The following is a 17,283-nucleotide window of genomic DNA, read 5'->3' as shown; positions in this document are numbered from 1 at the left end:
AGCTTTTCTAGCTTTGATACAGTTGCAGCCATTTACATCCATTGGCTTTAAGTTTCTAGATTTGCAAGCATAAGAAAATTACAGATGACCCTTTTTTAGTCTTTCCTCAGAGTCTGTTAATAATGTCTATTAAAATTATCTTCTTAGAATAAAGCCATTCTGATGTAAGATGTGAAAATAGGAAACAGGAGAAACAGAAGATAGCTTGGCTTAAGAGTTCAGTTCTGAATCAGTGGTTAAAAGGTCGTTAGAGATACTTAATAGTTCTTATTTAGTGAGGGCTGGTGAAATAAGTCACAGTCCAATTCCTCCTGAGAGGAATTGCTGATGACCTGATAATTGTAGACTTACTGATATTTCAACAGAGATTTCTGAAATAGCTATTATCATTCAAACAAAGGGCAGGTTTACTGTAATGTGGTGCAAGTTGTATCTTAAGTAAAATAATTGCATTTCAGAGGAAGAGAAAGTAAGGAGGAGGGGGAGACTGAAAACAGCTAAAACAAAATATACCGAATGTGTCTCATAAAATCTCTTAGGTACTTTGTGTATGGACAGTGCTAGTTTTATTCATTGTGCTCCATGTCTTAGGTTTTGTTATACTCAAATCTCTCAGGCTTCTATTAGAAATAGCACTTGATCTGATTGCTAGGGGTATCTATGTGGGGTGGTTCAGTAGTAGGTGGTGAGGGGTAAGTGTCCACATTCAACGTTTCAGGCAAACTCTAGTCTGACTGAGTGGAATCAGTCAGTTTGTGTACTCTGATACCACTCCACAGTATGGACCAAAGCCTGGTAATTGAAGATAAGCAGAAGAGCAATTCAAAAATACACTCCTTATCTGAACAAAAATGCTGATGCAGATGCAGCCTGTGTTAATGTTTTTGTATAACTTGGGCTTGGTACTTAACCAATAAAATGGGTGTACTTCCACTGACCTATTCACATCTGTTGTTTCATAAGCTGAGGATTTTCTTCTGTTTCTTCTGTTCTTATTTATTTTCATGAGTTCTTTCACTGGTATATTTTTAGAAGGAAAATTGCATTTTTTTCTATTTTTATCCTTTAAGGTATTTGGACTTCATCCTAATGCAGATATCACTTATCAGACTAACATGGCTAACAAGATATTAAGTACAATAGTGAGCATCCAGCCCAAAGATGGTAACACTGGAGGAGGGGAAACCCGAGAAGCAAAGGTGCAGCGTCTTGCTGATGAGATGCTGGAGAAGTTACCTCCAGATTACATCCCACATGAGGTATATGCTGCTGTGTAAATACAGATGTTTTAGGTAGCTATGCAGGAGTATTTGATTGTGCCTTATTTAATCTAGTTGCTGTGTGTTTTAAAAAACTCTTAAAATGATTCATAGTGTTTTAGAAGTCTGTTTTGATTTGTCATCTAAAATATCGTACATTAGAAATGTATATTGCAAAAGCTTAATGAGTCACCTGAGGAGGACATCAGTGCTTCTTTTTAAAGGATCAGTGATCTTATAATAGATGCAAAATTTGCTAGTCTTTTCTTACATTTTCAGTTAATAATCTCACTAAATGGAAAAATCCACAAAACAGGACTGTTTTTGTAAGTATAGATCTGATGTCTTACCATGTGTTTCATGAACAGTAGTTGTTGAAAATCTCTCATAGTATTTCCACACTTTTATTATTTACAACTTTTTTTATGCTGATTATGCTTTTTTCCTGCTTGTAATCCATGCTCCTTGTAGAGTGTCCAGTAAGCAGTTTTACTGTTTGTCATGTTTATTTCATTTTCTTCTCTGACCAACTTAGAATATCTGCTTAAGATACGACCAATGATTTTGGGGCCTTGGCAATACTTCCTCAATTCTGTTATATTATTCATCTGAGTTTTAAAGTCTTCTATAAATAGCCTCTTCTGTATAGTCATATTTCATCTCAGAACAACTCTTTTCAGTTCTATCTTGGCAAGCCACTTTACAATTTTCAAATTTCCTTTCATGAGATTTCATAAAGAGCCTTTTCCATGTCGTTACTTTTCCATCCATTCCTGCCTGTATTTCTCTTTTAGCCACCCATCTATTGACTTGCTCCCAGTGGGAATATATTAATCGGTTATTTGCAGAACTTGGTTTCACAGAATCGGTAAGGTTGGAAGGAACCTCTGGAGATCATCTAGTCCAACCTCCCTGCTCAATCAGCATCACCTACAGCATGTTAGACAGGATCGTGTCCAGGCGGGTTTTGAATATCTCCAGAGAAGGAGACTCCACAGCCTCTCTGGGCAACCTGTTCCAGTGCTCTGTCACTCCCATAGGAAAGAAGTTCTTCCGTATATTTAGGCTTAACTTCCTGCTTTTAATTTTGTGCCTGTTGCCTCTTGTCCTGTTGCCTGGCACCACTGAAAAGAGTCCAGCCCCATCTTTTTGACACCCTCCCTCCAGAGGCATTGATAAGATGCCCCCTCAGTCTTCTCAGTCTTCTCTTCCCCGGGCTAAACAGGCCGAGCTCTCACAGCCATTCCTCATACTGCAGATGCTCCAGTCCTCCGATCACCTTTGTAGCCCCATACGGGACTCTCTCCAGAAGCTCCATGTCTCTCTTGTGCTAGGGAGCCCAGAACAGGACACCATACTTGAGATGAGGCTTCACCAGGGCTCAGGTGAGGGGCACAATCACCTCCCTCGACCTGCTGGCAACACTCTTCCTAATGCACCCAAGGTGCATTAGGAATATTGCCCCTCCTCCATTGGCCTTCCTGGACACAAGGGCGCATTGCTGGCTCATAGTCAACTTGTTATCCACCAGCATTCGCAGGTCCTTCTCTGCAGAGCTGCTCTCCAGAAGGTCAACCCCCAGCTTGTACTGGTGCCTAGGGTTATTTTTCCCTCAGTGCAGGACTCTGCACTTGCGCTTGTTGAACCTCATGAGGTTCCTCTCCACCCAGCTCTCCAGCCTGTCCAGGTCTGTCTCTCTGAAGGGCAGCACAGCCCTCAGGTGTGTCAGCCACTCCTCCCAGCTTGATATCATCAGCAAACTTGCTGAGGAGGCAATCTGTCCCCTCATGCAGGTCATTGATGAAAAAGTTGAACAGGATTGGACCCAGTACTGAGCCCTGGGGGACGCCACTAGCCTCAGGCCTCCAACTAGACTCCACACCACTGATGACAACCTCTGCCTTTCAGCCAGTTCTCAATCAACCTCACAGTCCACTTGTCTAACCCACATTTCCTGAGCTGATCTAGGAGGATGTTATGGGAGACAGTGTCAAAAGCCTTGCTGAAGTCAAGGTACACAACGTCCACTGCTCTCCCCTCATCTCCCCAGCCAGTCATTCCATCACAGAAGGCTATCAGATTGGTTAAGCAGGATTTCCCCTTGGTGAATGCATGCTGACGCCTCCTAATCACCTTCTTTTCTTCCCTGTGCCTGGAGATGACTTCCAGAATGAGTTATTCCATTCAGCTATTCCACCTCCTTTCCAGGGATGGAGGTGAGGCTGACTGGCCTGTAGTTGCCTGGGTCCTCCTTCTTGCCCTTTTTGAAGACTGGAGTGACATTGACTTTCTTCCAGTCCTCAGGCACCTCTCCAGTTCTCCACAATCTTTTAAAGATGATGGAGCATGGCATGGCAACAACATCCGCCAGTTCCCTTAGTACTCGTGGGTGCGTCCCATCAGGGCCTATGGATTTGTGGATGTCAGGCTTGCCCAGAAGACCTCTAATCCTATCCTCCTCAACCAAAGGAAAGTCTTCCTTTCTCCACACTTTCTCCCTTCCCTACAGGCTCTGGGATTCTTGAGGGCTGCCCTTAGCAGTGAAGACTGAAGCAAAGAAGGCATTCAGTAATTCTGCCTTCTCTGTATCCTTTGTCACCAGGGCCCCTGCCCCATTCAGTAGCGGGCCCACATTTTCTCCAGTCCTCCTCTTGCTACTGATGTATTTGAAGAAGCCCTTCCTGTTGTCCTTTACATCCCCTGCCAGACTCAGTTCCAACTGGGTCTTAGCCTTCCTTATCACACCTCTGCATACTCTAACAGCTTTTCTATAATTCTCCCAAGTATTCTGTCCCTTCTTCCACATTCTGTGTACTTTCCTTTTCTGCTGGAGTCTTGCCAGGAGCTCCTTGCTCATCCATGCAGGTCTCCTGCACCCTTTGCTGGACTTCTTTCTCCTTGGGATGCACTGCATTTGAGCTTGGAGGAAGTGATGTTTGAATACTAGCCAGCTCTCTTGCACCCCTCTTCCTTCTACGGCCTTAACCCATGGGAATCCTCCAGGTAGGTCTCTGAAGAGGCCAAAGTCCGCTCTCCTGAAGTCCAGGGTTGCAATCCTGCTTATTGCTTTGCTTCCTCCATGCAGGATCTTGAACTCCACCGTCTCAAGGTTATTGCAGCCAAGGCTGCCCCCAACCTTCACATCTCCTGCCAGTCCTTCTCTGTTGGTTAGGACAAGGTCCAGCAGGACACCCTTCCTTGTAGGCTCCTCCACCGTTTGTGACAAGAAATTATCATCGATGCACTGCAGGAGCCTTATGAACTGTCTGTGCCTTGCTGTCTTGTCCTTGCAGCAGATACTAGGGTGGTTGAAGTCTCCCATGGAACCAGGGCCTGTGATCATGAGGCTACTTCCAGCTGTCTGTAGAAGGCCTCATTGACTTCCTCTTCCTGATCAGGTGGCCTGTAGTAGACACCCACAACAGTGTCTCTCATGTTTGCCTACCCTTTGATCTTTACCCATAATCTCTCAACTGCCTCCTCCTCCCCGCCTAGGCAGAGCTCGATGCATTCCTGTTGCTCTCTCACATAAAGAGCAACTCCACTGCCTTGCCTTCCTGACCTGTATTTCCTAAAAAGCACATAGTCATCCATAACAGCACTCCAGTCATGTGAGCTATCCCACCATGTCTCTGTGATTGCAATGAGATCATGGCCCTGTGACCACACACAGATCTCCAGTTCCTCCTGTTTATTTGCCGTGTTGCATGCATTGGTGTACAGGCATTTTGGAGAGGTAGTCATGCCTGCAGGTTTCCCAGGAAGGGGGAAGGGTGTAAGGGGGTGTCCCCCCCCATAGCCATGTCTCATATACACATCCCCAGCTGCATACACCTGCTGGAGGCCTCCCAACTTGAGCTGTGTTTTAATGACTACCCTCTCTCTATAACTCCCCCCTTCCTCCTTCCTACGTAGTTTAAAGCCCTCTTTACCAGTCTGGGCAACCTGTTGGCAGGAAAAGACACACATGCCCCTCTTAGTGAGGTGGATCCTATCTCTCCCCATCAGCTGTTATCTGCAAACAGTGTCCCATGATCATAGAAACCAAAACCCAGTTGCCAGCTCCAGTGGTGCGACCAGTTGTTAACTTGGATAATTCATCTACTCCTCCTCCCATCCTTCCCCCTCATTGGCAGGACTGAGGAGAAGGTCACCAGGGCTCCCAGCCCCTTTACCACCATGCCCAGGGCTCTGAAATCCAGTTTGCTTCCAATTTGCTGTCGATATCATTAGCACCAATGTAGGAGAGCAGTAGAGGGTAGTAGTCTGATGTGCGGACAAGCCCTGGCAGCCTTTTAGTGACATCTCATATCCGAACCCCTGGCAGGCAGCAAATTCTCTAGACAAGAGGTCAGGTCAGCTGATAGGTGCCTCCATCCCCTGCAGCATGGAGTCACCCACAACAACGGCTCATCACTGTATCCATACTATGTGATACTTGGTGGGAATGGTCAGTGTTGTAACTTTTTGTATCTGTACTACCTGATACTTGGTGAGAATGGTCTAGTGTTGTAACTTTTTAGTGCCTAGAACAATACCACTGTGTTAAGCGGAATACAAATAAGTAACTAACAAGGTCTTGGAAATCTGTGAGAAGGAACAGCGGTTGGTTACATATAGACTCTGTGGCTTCCAGCCACATAATAACCACGAGAAGCAGTCAACATGAAGGTCAGAAGTTGAAGAGTAATGAAATAGTGGCCCCCAAGGTCAAATGTGGCCCCCGAAATAAGTCTGCACGCGTGCGCAGTATCACAGCCCGGTTATGCAACCAGGGCGGAGTTGGGCTAGACTCCCTGCACATGCTGGCCCCATGTGCCGGGACTCCTGCCTACCGCAAATAATCATAAATACCGGAGTTTTTCCGAAGGAGAGGGAGGCTGCTACACAACAGAGGAACACGTTGCCTCCTCAGGGACGCCCGAAAAGATTGTGCCTGCCGACTCTCTCTCTCATCATGCAGATGATCGGGACAAGCATTGGAGTAGTCCTTCTCGAGATTACCATCGGGTCAGTCTGTTTGTAAGTATCTACTAATAAACTGCATGCTACTGAACAGTGTTTGTGTGTGTGTGTGAGACAGAGTTTGTGCTGGCTTGCCAAAATGGACGTTTGGCCCCCGGGAATCTAACTAGAACAGTCACCTTTTCTGTTTATGCAAGGCACAGGGTCTGATGGCCTTGTTGCTTCCCTTGAAGTCAGGTCCAGGTCCTCCTCATTCTGGAGGGCACTAAATCAGTTGTTCAACTGTAAGTCCAAGTCTTCAGGAGGACAAGGGGCCTTTCTCCATTTGTAGAAAGCTGCTAGTTTCCAGTCTTCTTCTCCAGTGCTGTGCTGTACAATTTCACTCTGCACAGAGCCTTCCAGCAACTCCCTTGCTGCAGGGGATTGCGACTCCTGAAGCAGTGTGGTCTCCAAGAATGTCCTGTCTATCTCCTGCTCACTTTCTCAGATGCTTTGCAGTCTGCTGACTTCATCCCTCAACACCTTAATGTGACAACACAACTCATCAGCAGCAGCACACCTCTTGCAGGAAGTCTGACTATCAGCCCCAAGCACTCCCTGCAGCCTGAGACCTGTAGAGCTGCATCTGCTGTCAGAGGGTCTGTCTGGGTGTAAGGATGTAAGTTAGTTTCATTGCCTTATCAATAACTGTAGACACAACTTCCTCCTGGTGACTTCCAATAAGGCAATTTTCTCAGACCATATACATCTTGATCAGTGATCTGTGCTTCTCTTTGATTAATCATACCGCTTCATTTATATTCAATTTCTTCATGTATCATGATAGTCATACCTTTGTTCTGAGTGTCTAAAGAATATAATCTGCTCATTTTCTAACAATTTTTACAGTAATATGTTCCTCTGCACGTCTCCTTGGTTGTGTCAGCTGCTTCAGGTTATACTTCTGCAGTGCTATGAGATTTGGCATTATTTCCAGCAGTTCATTCATCTATTTCTTCAATATAGTCTTCTTCATTTTGCCCAAGGGATTTACCTTTTCTTTCATTCTCGTGATCTTAAAACTAATTTGGATCTTTACGAATGCTTCTTTTAGTAGGGGGAATTTCCATTCTCTCCCAATAGTGCCTAGTTCTGCCACATTGCTACATTTTTTTTTTTTTTAGTGCCAGGAGTGTGGTTATTTCTTTAAACATTGAAAACAAAATCTGTATCAGATATGCTTTTCATCTAAGTTGAAGCCTACTAGAAAGGGTGGAGAGGACCGGAGTAAGCTGGAAAGAAAGCTGAGTTTGGTAATGGCATTTGCGTAAGCTGACAAAAAGAGAATGCTAAAACACCAAAAAAAAAAGATTGTGTTGACCAAGGTATAACTAAGAATTTCATTTGTCAGAGCAGAAAATTTCAGAAGATTTCAGACATTCTGTGAGGGAAAAGCAACAGAATTAGCAGCAGACTGAATATAATAAGCAAAGGAGCAAAGTGAAATGAAGTTTGAAGCATAAGGAGTGAATTGAATTATATAATTGCTTTCTGTGATGTCTGAAAAAGGGGAATGAGATGAGTTCTGTTGTTTGTCGATATAAATCAACATTTGGACATTCAGGACATTATTACTTACTAGATTGGTTGATTAGGTCGGTTACCCTGAAACAAATAAGATTAATCTACTAAACTGTAAGTGTCTGACAGAATGCGGTGAAAAGAGTTCTATGCATGCCTCACTGCATAAGAACAGCAAAAGGAGAAATATTAAGTAGCAGTGCAGCTTGGGGGTGCTTTTAAAGAGAATTTTGTGCTCCAGAAAGCCCACTATGTGGTAATCTTCGGAAATCCAGTTATAGAGATACTATCTGGAGAGAAAGTGAACAAGAAATACAGTTGAAAGTAATTAGAAAGCAAATGGTCTTTAGAGAAAGCGGCAGGCACCTCTGTTAACATTGTCCACCTCTTATGGCTCCCTTTAGAAGGAGCGGAGTGAATTTGATCAGAGTGAAAACCCCAGCAGACGAGGTAAGGGACAGATGATACTGAAGCAAATTGTCTGGTGATGTTCAGAGCTCTGGATTGTACTTTCAAACACTGTGAAGCCAGGGAAAACTCCTACATAAAAGCCTTGATTTCTCTTTTATTAGCCTTTGGCAATGATTCTGAAATCACTAACTTTCAGAATGGGGCAGCCGCTTTACTCCATCATATATGCTTATTTTTTTAACATGTTCTTGCAACTCTTCACTGTGAGAGTGACAAAGCACTGGAACAGGTTGCCCACAGAGGTTGTGGAGTCTCCTCCTCTGGAGATATTCAAGGCCCGCCTGGACACGATCCTGTCTATCATGCTGCAGGTGATGCTGATTGAGCAGGGAGGTTGGACTAGATGATCTCCAGAGGTCCCTTCCAATCTTACCGATTCTGTAACTCTTCCTCTAACCAGTCAAATAACTGACCTAAAGCCTTTCCAAAGGACTCTAAGCAAAACCTCTTTACATGCTTTATCAGATTTCAGTCTGACACAGGTGATACAAAAGCAAAACAAACCTTCCTCCTGATCTAAAAGTATCCTCAGGTTTCTGATTACACAGGCAGAGGCAGCATGAGAGCTCTGCTCTTCATAAGCCCTTTTGCTTTTGGGTCTTACCACAGGTAACAGAGAGCTCAACAGTAAAACGATTAGGTCCAGCCAATCCATGTGAATAAGGATAGATGCAAGGATAAATGTCAACCTGTCACTCACAAAAAGGTTTATAATGAAAAACAGTTTCCTTGCAGCTTGAAAAGCAAAAGGAATAGACATAGAAAGATTCCAAAGATACTGTTCTCTATTGGAGGCTGACTTTTAACCTAAGCAGAAAAGTTGGGGGGGGCGTCTGAAATAGTTTTGTGGTATAGATTTCCTCTCATTCTCCACTAAGCCCATGGCTCCATTAGCAAGTATTTCAAGGAGTCGTCTGAGGACCCCAGGCCTGAATTAGATGTGATTGGGGGGGATTTACTTTGGTAATGCACTCTAGCGTGCATTTGTAGATAGAACACCCTTTAGTGGCTAGAGTACATAGGCACCCTGAAGCATACCGCTTGGGTCAGTTTAATTTGAAAAAGATCTGGTTTGTCCAGATCCCAGGCCTTGAGTTGGGAGATTTGCTTCCAAAACACATTCCTGGTCTGAACTGAAACACTAATGTAGGTGATTTCTAAGGTGTCATTGGTTTTTCTTACCAACCTTGTCAGATTTGGTGCTCATCCAGCACTAGAGCTTCAGATGTTTCTAATTGAAAGTGATAGACAACTGTTCATGTACCTTGCAGTTTGAAAGTGAAAGTGATTCAATTTCTTGAATGACTGTAGTATCTTATTTGATCACTGATTAGAGTGTCCTATACAGCATGCTGTGCTAGTGACCTGAGAACAGATAGCTAAGTATGCACTGAGGAAGCTCATGCAGTAGAAATAGGCACTGTAAAATCATGCAGACAAAGCTGTTAAGGTCATGATTTTATTTCCTTCTTTCTTAAATCATCTTATTTTATGTTAGCTGACAACTGTTTGCATAATCAGAAGGAGATACTGTACGTGGACTTTATGGAATTAATCTCAAAAAGGCTATTTTAGTTTGTGAGTTCTGTCTTTGAGTTTCTTTTCTATTGGTCAGGATCCATCTCTTTATATCACAATAAATACAGATATGGAATTCTGATTGCTTGATAAGAATTCTAATATAAAACAATCATCAATCATACCTTGGACTAATCTTACAAGACCTCCATGAGAAGCACTGTTTTATATCTCATTGAAGATCAGGATTCTTTTGTATACAAGATGAGATGTATTTCATTTTTTGCAGTCTTCGTATGTTGTTATGCTTGATGCTCCAGGCCTAGTGCTGTGGACCGATCTAGGACAAATTGACGGATTTCTGCATTGTGGGTTCATTCCACTATATACATGAAAACAAATCATAAGAATTCATAAAATCTGAGGATTCACTAGTTAAGCAAACTGTGCAATTATCAGTATAGTAATATTTTAGTTTTTAATTTCATCTTTTCCTTGTAGACTCAGAAATAGCATCATTCTAGAAAATAATGGTTTCAGTAGAATCGTCAGTAAAACTTTTCCTCAGATGGGAGATTTGATTATTATTAATGCTGCACACTAGACTTCTCCTTTTCAGTATTCTGGCAAAACATATATGGGAAAAGAGACAAAAAAAAAAAAAAAAAAAAAAAAAAGTTTTCCTTTTAGCTATTTAGCTAAATTTCCTCTGAAATTTTCAGAAATCAGAGGTTTTCCCTGGATCTTTTATGAACAAAAAATTAGCATACTTTATCATGTAGGTTATCCAAAATGAATTTATTTTCTCACCTCTAATCTTGTGCTAGCTGATTTTAGTAGTTTTTCTTTTAAAGGAAGAAATACATTAATTCATCCTGTAAAATGAACTGTCAGACTGCAAAACATTAGTATAATAGGCTGGCACCTATTTCTTGGACATTCTGTCTGACAAACTCCTTGTGATTAAAATATAATGAATAACCTTTCTAACAGCTGTCTCCCACAGAGAACAGCATATGAAATTTTAAAAAAACTTTTTTCCTGAGCTTGAAGTTGAAACCCAAAAAATGGAAATTGTCAAAACATTCACTCATTTGTACTAACAAGTATAACTACTGAGCTACTACACTTATGTTCACCTTGTGGAAACCTGTTCTTCAATAAAATACTTTTTAGTAAGGTTTATTCTGCATATATCTGGAAAAACAAAAGCAAAATCCAGTGGATTTCTGGCCTTCATGAAATAGCTCTCATTATACTAGATCTTGTGGCTATTGTTAGGCTACAATAAAATTCTAATGATATTCTGCTATTTTAAGACTTTCTAATCCTGTTACTGCATCAGCTTTTGGAAGGGACAACTCAAAATAAGCTCTTACTTGAGCAAACTAATATGAGGGGTCTGTTTGGATAAATTCATGACTACGTAGGAATGTGGATTTAATGCTTTATTTTACTATTTAAGATCTCATTTTTGTTCTGGAGTCCCTTTACAAAATTTCTTCTGTAGAGAAGATGTGAAAGAATACATGAGGTTAAGTGATAGAAAGTATAATGTGAAAGCCTTTGGCATCCTTGAAGCTGAAATTTAGTGGAGAAACACTTGAAAATCTTGATGATTTCTGCAGGTGCCACTAAATCCTCTCTCATTCATTGTTGTGTACAGTGCAGTCTGATATGCATGAAGCATGCTGTATATGCATCATATGCTAACGTAAGATGGGATGATTTTGCTACTGTTGCTTTCACATATGCTTAAGTAACATAGGCAACTAAGTTGCATTTTGAAAATTTTCTCTCCAATATATGTGATGTCATTAAAAATTAAAAACACCAAAAGCTTTTACCTGCAAAATGGTACACATAATAGTTCTTAATGCCATAGTTCTGTGGCATTTGCGTTATTCCTGGCAACCTTGCCTGTCTAGTAATGTATCCATAAGCACTTTGTTTTGTAAGCACTACATACTATTGGAAGTAGCAGTTCTACATATCCTAGTCTTCATATATCCTTCTGAGTTATTTCAACTCAGTAGGGCAAGAGGAGGTCAGGGAATTCATCTAACACAGTTTGGAAATCTAAAGAAGTTACCATCAAATATACTTTTGTATAGCATGTGATTTTTTAGTTTGTTTTTGAAAGATCTAAGACCTTGTGGCTTAACAAGGACAGAAGCAACTGCTTTATCTCTCCCAAAAGAGGGAATTTTCCTTTCTTAGCATGATGAAGCAGCTCCTTTTGATAAGCTGATGAGTCATAATGTGCTAAATCTTACAGTTGGGACAGGACTTTTATAGGTCATCTGTTACATAAAAGTTTATTTTCTCAGTAATTATGAGAGACAATTGCAAAATCAACATTTTTGCTTTCAGAAAATTACTGCATGGGGAAAAAAGATTAATTTTATAACAGTTGAGCAATTGTTTTTTAGGTAAAAGCTCAACTGCAAAAGATGGGAGATACTCAACCGATGAATATATTTCTACGTCAAGAAATTGACCACATGCAACATGTTATTTCAAGAGTTCGAGCTACACTGACCAATCTCAAATTGGCTATAGATGGTAAGTTACAATATTAAGTATGATACTAATAAAGATGCAATATTTTTTGCAAAATACTTCTCATAATACATTACTGAATAAATATTTTCCCTCCCTCCTTCCCTGTCTTCTTTTCTTCTTCCTTCTTTCTCCTTCTCTCTCTCTCTCCCCATTTTTTTCTATCATATTACCACTTGCTCTAGCTCTTAAAGCTTCCTGACTGTATCTCTAAAGACACTCCACCTTTATTTATTCTGTATGTATGTGCTCCAGTATTGCATTTCAATATGTCCAGCAGCACTGCTGCACTTCTGTTAGTCTCTCTAGGATTTTGTAGAGCTCAGAGGAGGTTAATTGTTTGAATAGGTCCACAGGTCATGTGCCACAGTCATTTTCCACATTAAACTGAGATATAATGATATAGAACAAGGTAGAAGTGTTGTTACTACACAACTGAGAGACAGAATGCTCAGGAGGCCAGGTGGTAAAGACTCTAATTTCAGATGAGTTTTGCAAGGTTGAAACTGGTTTTACTGAATAGGATGACTCTGAATGGAATCTCAAGTGAGTAGGGGAGGGAATCAAAAGACAATGTCAGGGATATGCTTTTAGCCATCACAGGAGGTAAGCAGCAGCACTCTATCTTTTGGAGGCAGGTATTTTTGGCTGAAAGTAAGCAATGGTGAATCCAATTAATATAAATTCAGTGTACAGGAGATCAGAGGCAGGTAGGAAATTTGATTGGAAATGGAGTGAGGGAAAAGAAGGGATGATTATGTTACCATCTGCTTTTCTATTTTCACTTCCCATTTTGCTCATCTCTAAGAGCTGAAATGGCTGTGAAGAAGAATATAATTTCACTCAGCCAAGTTTCTTGTTAAGCTGGAAGAAGATTTGACAATAAATGAAAATGTAGCAGGAAGGGTTCAGTGCCATGGGTTAAGATCTCACCCAAATCTGCTCTTCTCCAAATTAGGAGAGGAAACATCTGGTAGATGCAAGCTGTACCCTGTAGGGAGAAGGTAACAGTGCTTCAAAAGCAGTTCCATCTGATATGGATAACAGCAGTACTGTGATCTCTCTCACTGCTGTTTTCCGATCTCTTGACAGTAAGTCAAGTCTGAAGGAAGATTTTTTTTAATTGTATTTTTGTTATTTAAGAATCAAAATGCAAAATGGATATTCCTATCATTTGTATGATTCCCAGAAGCAACAATGCATGCTTCAAAAACATCATGCCTATAATCTGCATCAGGGAAAGGGATTTATAAATGTACCCAAAGCTAATTAGACTCTGTATCCTGTGATAACCTATGCAAAGTCCAAGCTAAAAGAAGCAATTGTCCTCTGTTTCAGAATTGAGCTGAAAGTTTCCTTGTATGTGTGCATAGAGTCTCTCTTCCAGTTAATTAAAATTCTTTCTTTCTGAGAAAGGATTAATTTTTCCTTGATCATGACAAATATACTTAAAATCTCAAAATGTACAATATTCTGCAGAGGGTGAATGAGTAACATAATTTATTTGCACTTATTATTCAGTTCCACAGTGGACATAGTCCTGTATCAGATACTTAATCAAGTTAATGCTGTAACTTTTGTACAATCCTCTTAAACATTATAATTTTCTAAGCGAGGCAAGTTAAATATAGTGAAAAATCACTCTGAAAACAAAATTGGATGTATAGTTAACAGTAGTGATTAATGACGCCTGGCAGATTGCTGCCAAAGCTTTTAATACGAATTTATTTTCTGCCTTTTTAAAGCTACTTAGTAGTCTGTTTAATGGCCTATCATGTAAATATATGGGAAAAAAACAAATGCTTAACTCATTTATTTATGAGTATGTCCTATATTCTACTTTTGTCATAAAACTACATCCACTTGACATTTTTTTCTGAACCTTATAATTTTGTGTTTTCAAATTAAAGTTTTGGAACTGTCTGCTTCAAGACAAATTAAAGTCATACAGGAAACCTTAGATTTAGTACACTTACCTGTTATATATGTGTCACATGATCATAGAACTCGCACTGTTATTTATATGATCCTTAGAGAGTTAGGAGAAAGACCTTTTGCTGTTAATATATTTCCTGAGAATGCAGCAATCCCACTGAAAGCTTTTACATGACTTGTAATATGTTAAGATTTGTTTCCACAGTTACTGGCCCAGAGCTTTTGTTCTTTTCAAGACACATTGTACAAACACTTATGTCAGACATAGGACCAACATAGAAGGCAAAAAGAGTGAAATCAATAGAAATAGTAACTTCAGAAGACACCATGGTATTCATTGTGGAGAAACTCTACCAAACTTGAACAAACTTTCCACTGCAACTACCATTTAGCATCCATGTTAAGGCTAGCGTATTTTCATGCATATAATGTACATAGTACATAACACGTACCAGTATTTGAAAAAAGTTCACAGATAACTACATCTACATGGATAACTACATCCTACGCTAAAAGCAGAGGGAATCATAGGTTTTAGTAAAAAGGTCAGGAACAAGAATATTACTAAGGAGAGAGAGGACTTTGCTGTTTGGCCTCTTTTTTTACCTGAACAGGCATATACCATATACCTCTCCTGTAAATAATGTGTGGGTTATATTCATGGAAACTCATGAGTATTAGTATAATAGCGTGTTTAAAGCATATGTTTATGCTAGTTTGAAAAGTGTGAGATAATGTGAATGAGCCTATTGAGGCAGAAGGTATTGGAGAATGAAGTGATGCAATTTCATGTGTGTTTCTAGTATTTTTGGAGAATCATAATTCAGACAAAGCTAGAAGTCCCATAATATTAATAACCAGATCTTGAGGAATACTGGTGCATTTCACTAGTGTCCATACATCTCACTCATGAATTTGGTATATTATTAAAAACTTATTAATCACTTGTTTTGAGCTCATTACCATGCTTTTACTGCATTTCTAACCAGTGAGTCGGCTTGAGGTGGTTCCTTATTGTTATTCATAAGAGAGTACATTGAAACCCAGAATTTCATGCAGACATGAGGTGGAATATATTTCTGTGTGTGTAACAGCTATCACTTAGAATTCCCAGGCCATCTGCACAAACTTATGTTCAGCCTCTGAAAGAATAAAGATTCCTTATCTTTTTACTCAGAATACTATGACCTTGGCAGTAGAATTTACATCCGGTTCCTGCAGGATGTAAATTCACATCATTGTATGTATTACCTTGCAAGGGGGATATAACTGAACTTCAGAAGAGTCTAAAGAAGTAGGCACTAACTTACTTTATTCCATGTGAGGAGAAATGGAAGTTCAGCAAACTAGTCTTGCCAAAGCACACATGAAAGGCAGTTTCCCACAAATGGAGAGAGAGTATTGACTTCTTCAAATTGTCTGCAAAACTGAGTGCACTATAGCTGCTAAGTTCTACCTAGACTAATAATGTTTAAATTCTGCTAAGACTAACAAAATTTTGGTTTGGCTTACTGATTATGATCATAAACTTTTAGGCTGAAAGATCTTGGGGTTTTCACTTACTAATTCTTACAGGATGTGTGTGGAAGGCTTATAGGGATCATCTGTGTATTCCACTTTAGGATCAAGGCTTTATTTGAAGATGATTAAAGACACTCAGTGAAGGCATTAAGGGAATGTAACAATGAGGAATTCAGCTGAGGAATGGAGGAGATGAGTCTAGTGTGTCTTATGATGTAGATACTCTTGGCTCAGCAAATCTCATCCGTAATTTACCTACCATCCTGATAAGGATACTAAGGTGCCTCCTGTTATCTTTTACAAAGTATAATGTTATTTCTGGACCTCTTAATAAATGTTGTATATGTTTGCTATGATGCTGGCTAGGAAAACTGCTTAGATGCACACTATACAAATTTAGGCCAAAATACAGAAAACAGTTTGTCTGCCCATTTAATTACCTTCAGATAGTGATTTGTATTGCTTTTGGGGAGTGTGTACATGGATTTTCATTTTCAAATTATTGCTTTAAAAATTTTTATTTTCAATCCCTGTGGTCGGTGTTGGTGAGTGCCTTTGCTACTAGAGCTGGTAAGTTTTCAGAACAATCTGCAAGGCACACTGTATGTGGTTACTTTCAAATTGCCTTCTTAATGGCTGAAATTGTTGCAGAAAATGTTGGGTTTACGTGCTTTTGTATGTAAAAAATCACATGCAACTCTCTCCTGACTTGAATAATTAGTTCAGAGGATTCTCCAGGACTGTTCAGAGAAGAAAGGTGGGGAACAAGCAGAAAATAGAGTGGGAGCCTAGGTTATGTGCAGCTGAGAACATCACAGTCTACAAGTGAAAAATAGAGAGTGTTGTGAATTGTAAGGCTCTGTTGCCTCATTTAGTCTTCCTGTTCTGGAGACATGGGGGAAAAGAAGGTCCTAAATTGTTGAGGGTCTGGATATTAAAACAGCAAGCTGGATTAAATGGGTTTCTGAGAGTATCCCAGGAAGCATCTCCAACTGCTGAAGTGCCCAAGTGCTGCAAGTGAAGATACAAGGAAATAAACAAAAGGCTGACTGAAGCAGAAAAGTCGACTTCTTTCAGCACAGCAGTGGTGTTTACTGAGTTGGAAGGAACATGCTGAAACATGAAAAGATTAAGGTTTGGATATGGAGAAACAAATGTATTGTGATTTATTGTTTTTGTCTCTTACTCTATGTAACTTGTGCCTTTGGGTGGAGTGATAAAGCTTTCTTTGGGGCAAGCACGTGCAAGGTAGCCATTGCCATAAGGCAGAGAGGTAGGAAAGCTTATGCCGTGAGAAGCAAGTTGGGCTTGTCTGGTCAACATGTCCAAAAAAGAGGAGTGAGTTGCAGCTTGGTAGTAGAGGCTATGTGATAGGACCATGTAAAATGGTCTGATGATGCCCTATCGCTTGGGAAGTAAACTTGAGTTGGGGTTAAACACTGGAAATATCAGCCTGCTCTGGTTCTTACAGTGACAGTCAAAATGTACTGAT

The 17,283-nt window shown here is 40.3% G+C and overlaps 1 protein-coding gene across 1 annotated transcript in view; it reads left to right on the top strand.

Moving 5' to 3' along the window:
- Nucleotides 1-17,283, top strand: part of LOC134136209 (dynein axonemal heavy chain 5-like) — a 162,285-nt gene that overhangs the window by 137,344 nt on the left and 7,658 nt on the right. The window contains exons 73-74 of the mRNA XM_062567962.1: nt 1,071-1,259; nt 12,206-12,338. Of these exons, the coding sequence (XP_062423946.1) occupies nt 1,071-1,259; nt 12,206-12,338 (322 nt within the window). The remainder of the gene's footprint in view (nt 1-1,070; nt 1,260-12,205; nt 12,339-17,283) is intronic.

This window comes from Rhea pennata, chromosome 2 (genome assembly GCF_028389875.1).
Source record: "Rhea pennata isolate bPtePen1 chromosome 2, bPtePen1.pri, whole genome shotgun sequence".
In the NCBI taxonomy this organism is placed as follows: domain Eukaryota; kingdom Metazoa; phylum Chordata; class Aves; order Rheiformes; family Rheidae; genus Rhea; species Rhea pennata.
Note: the sequence above shows the minus strand (reverse complement) of the source record. Positions and strands in the feature narration are given on the sequence as shown.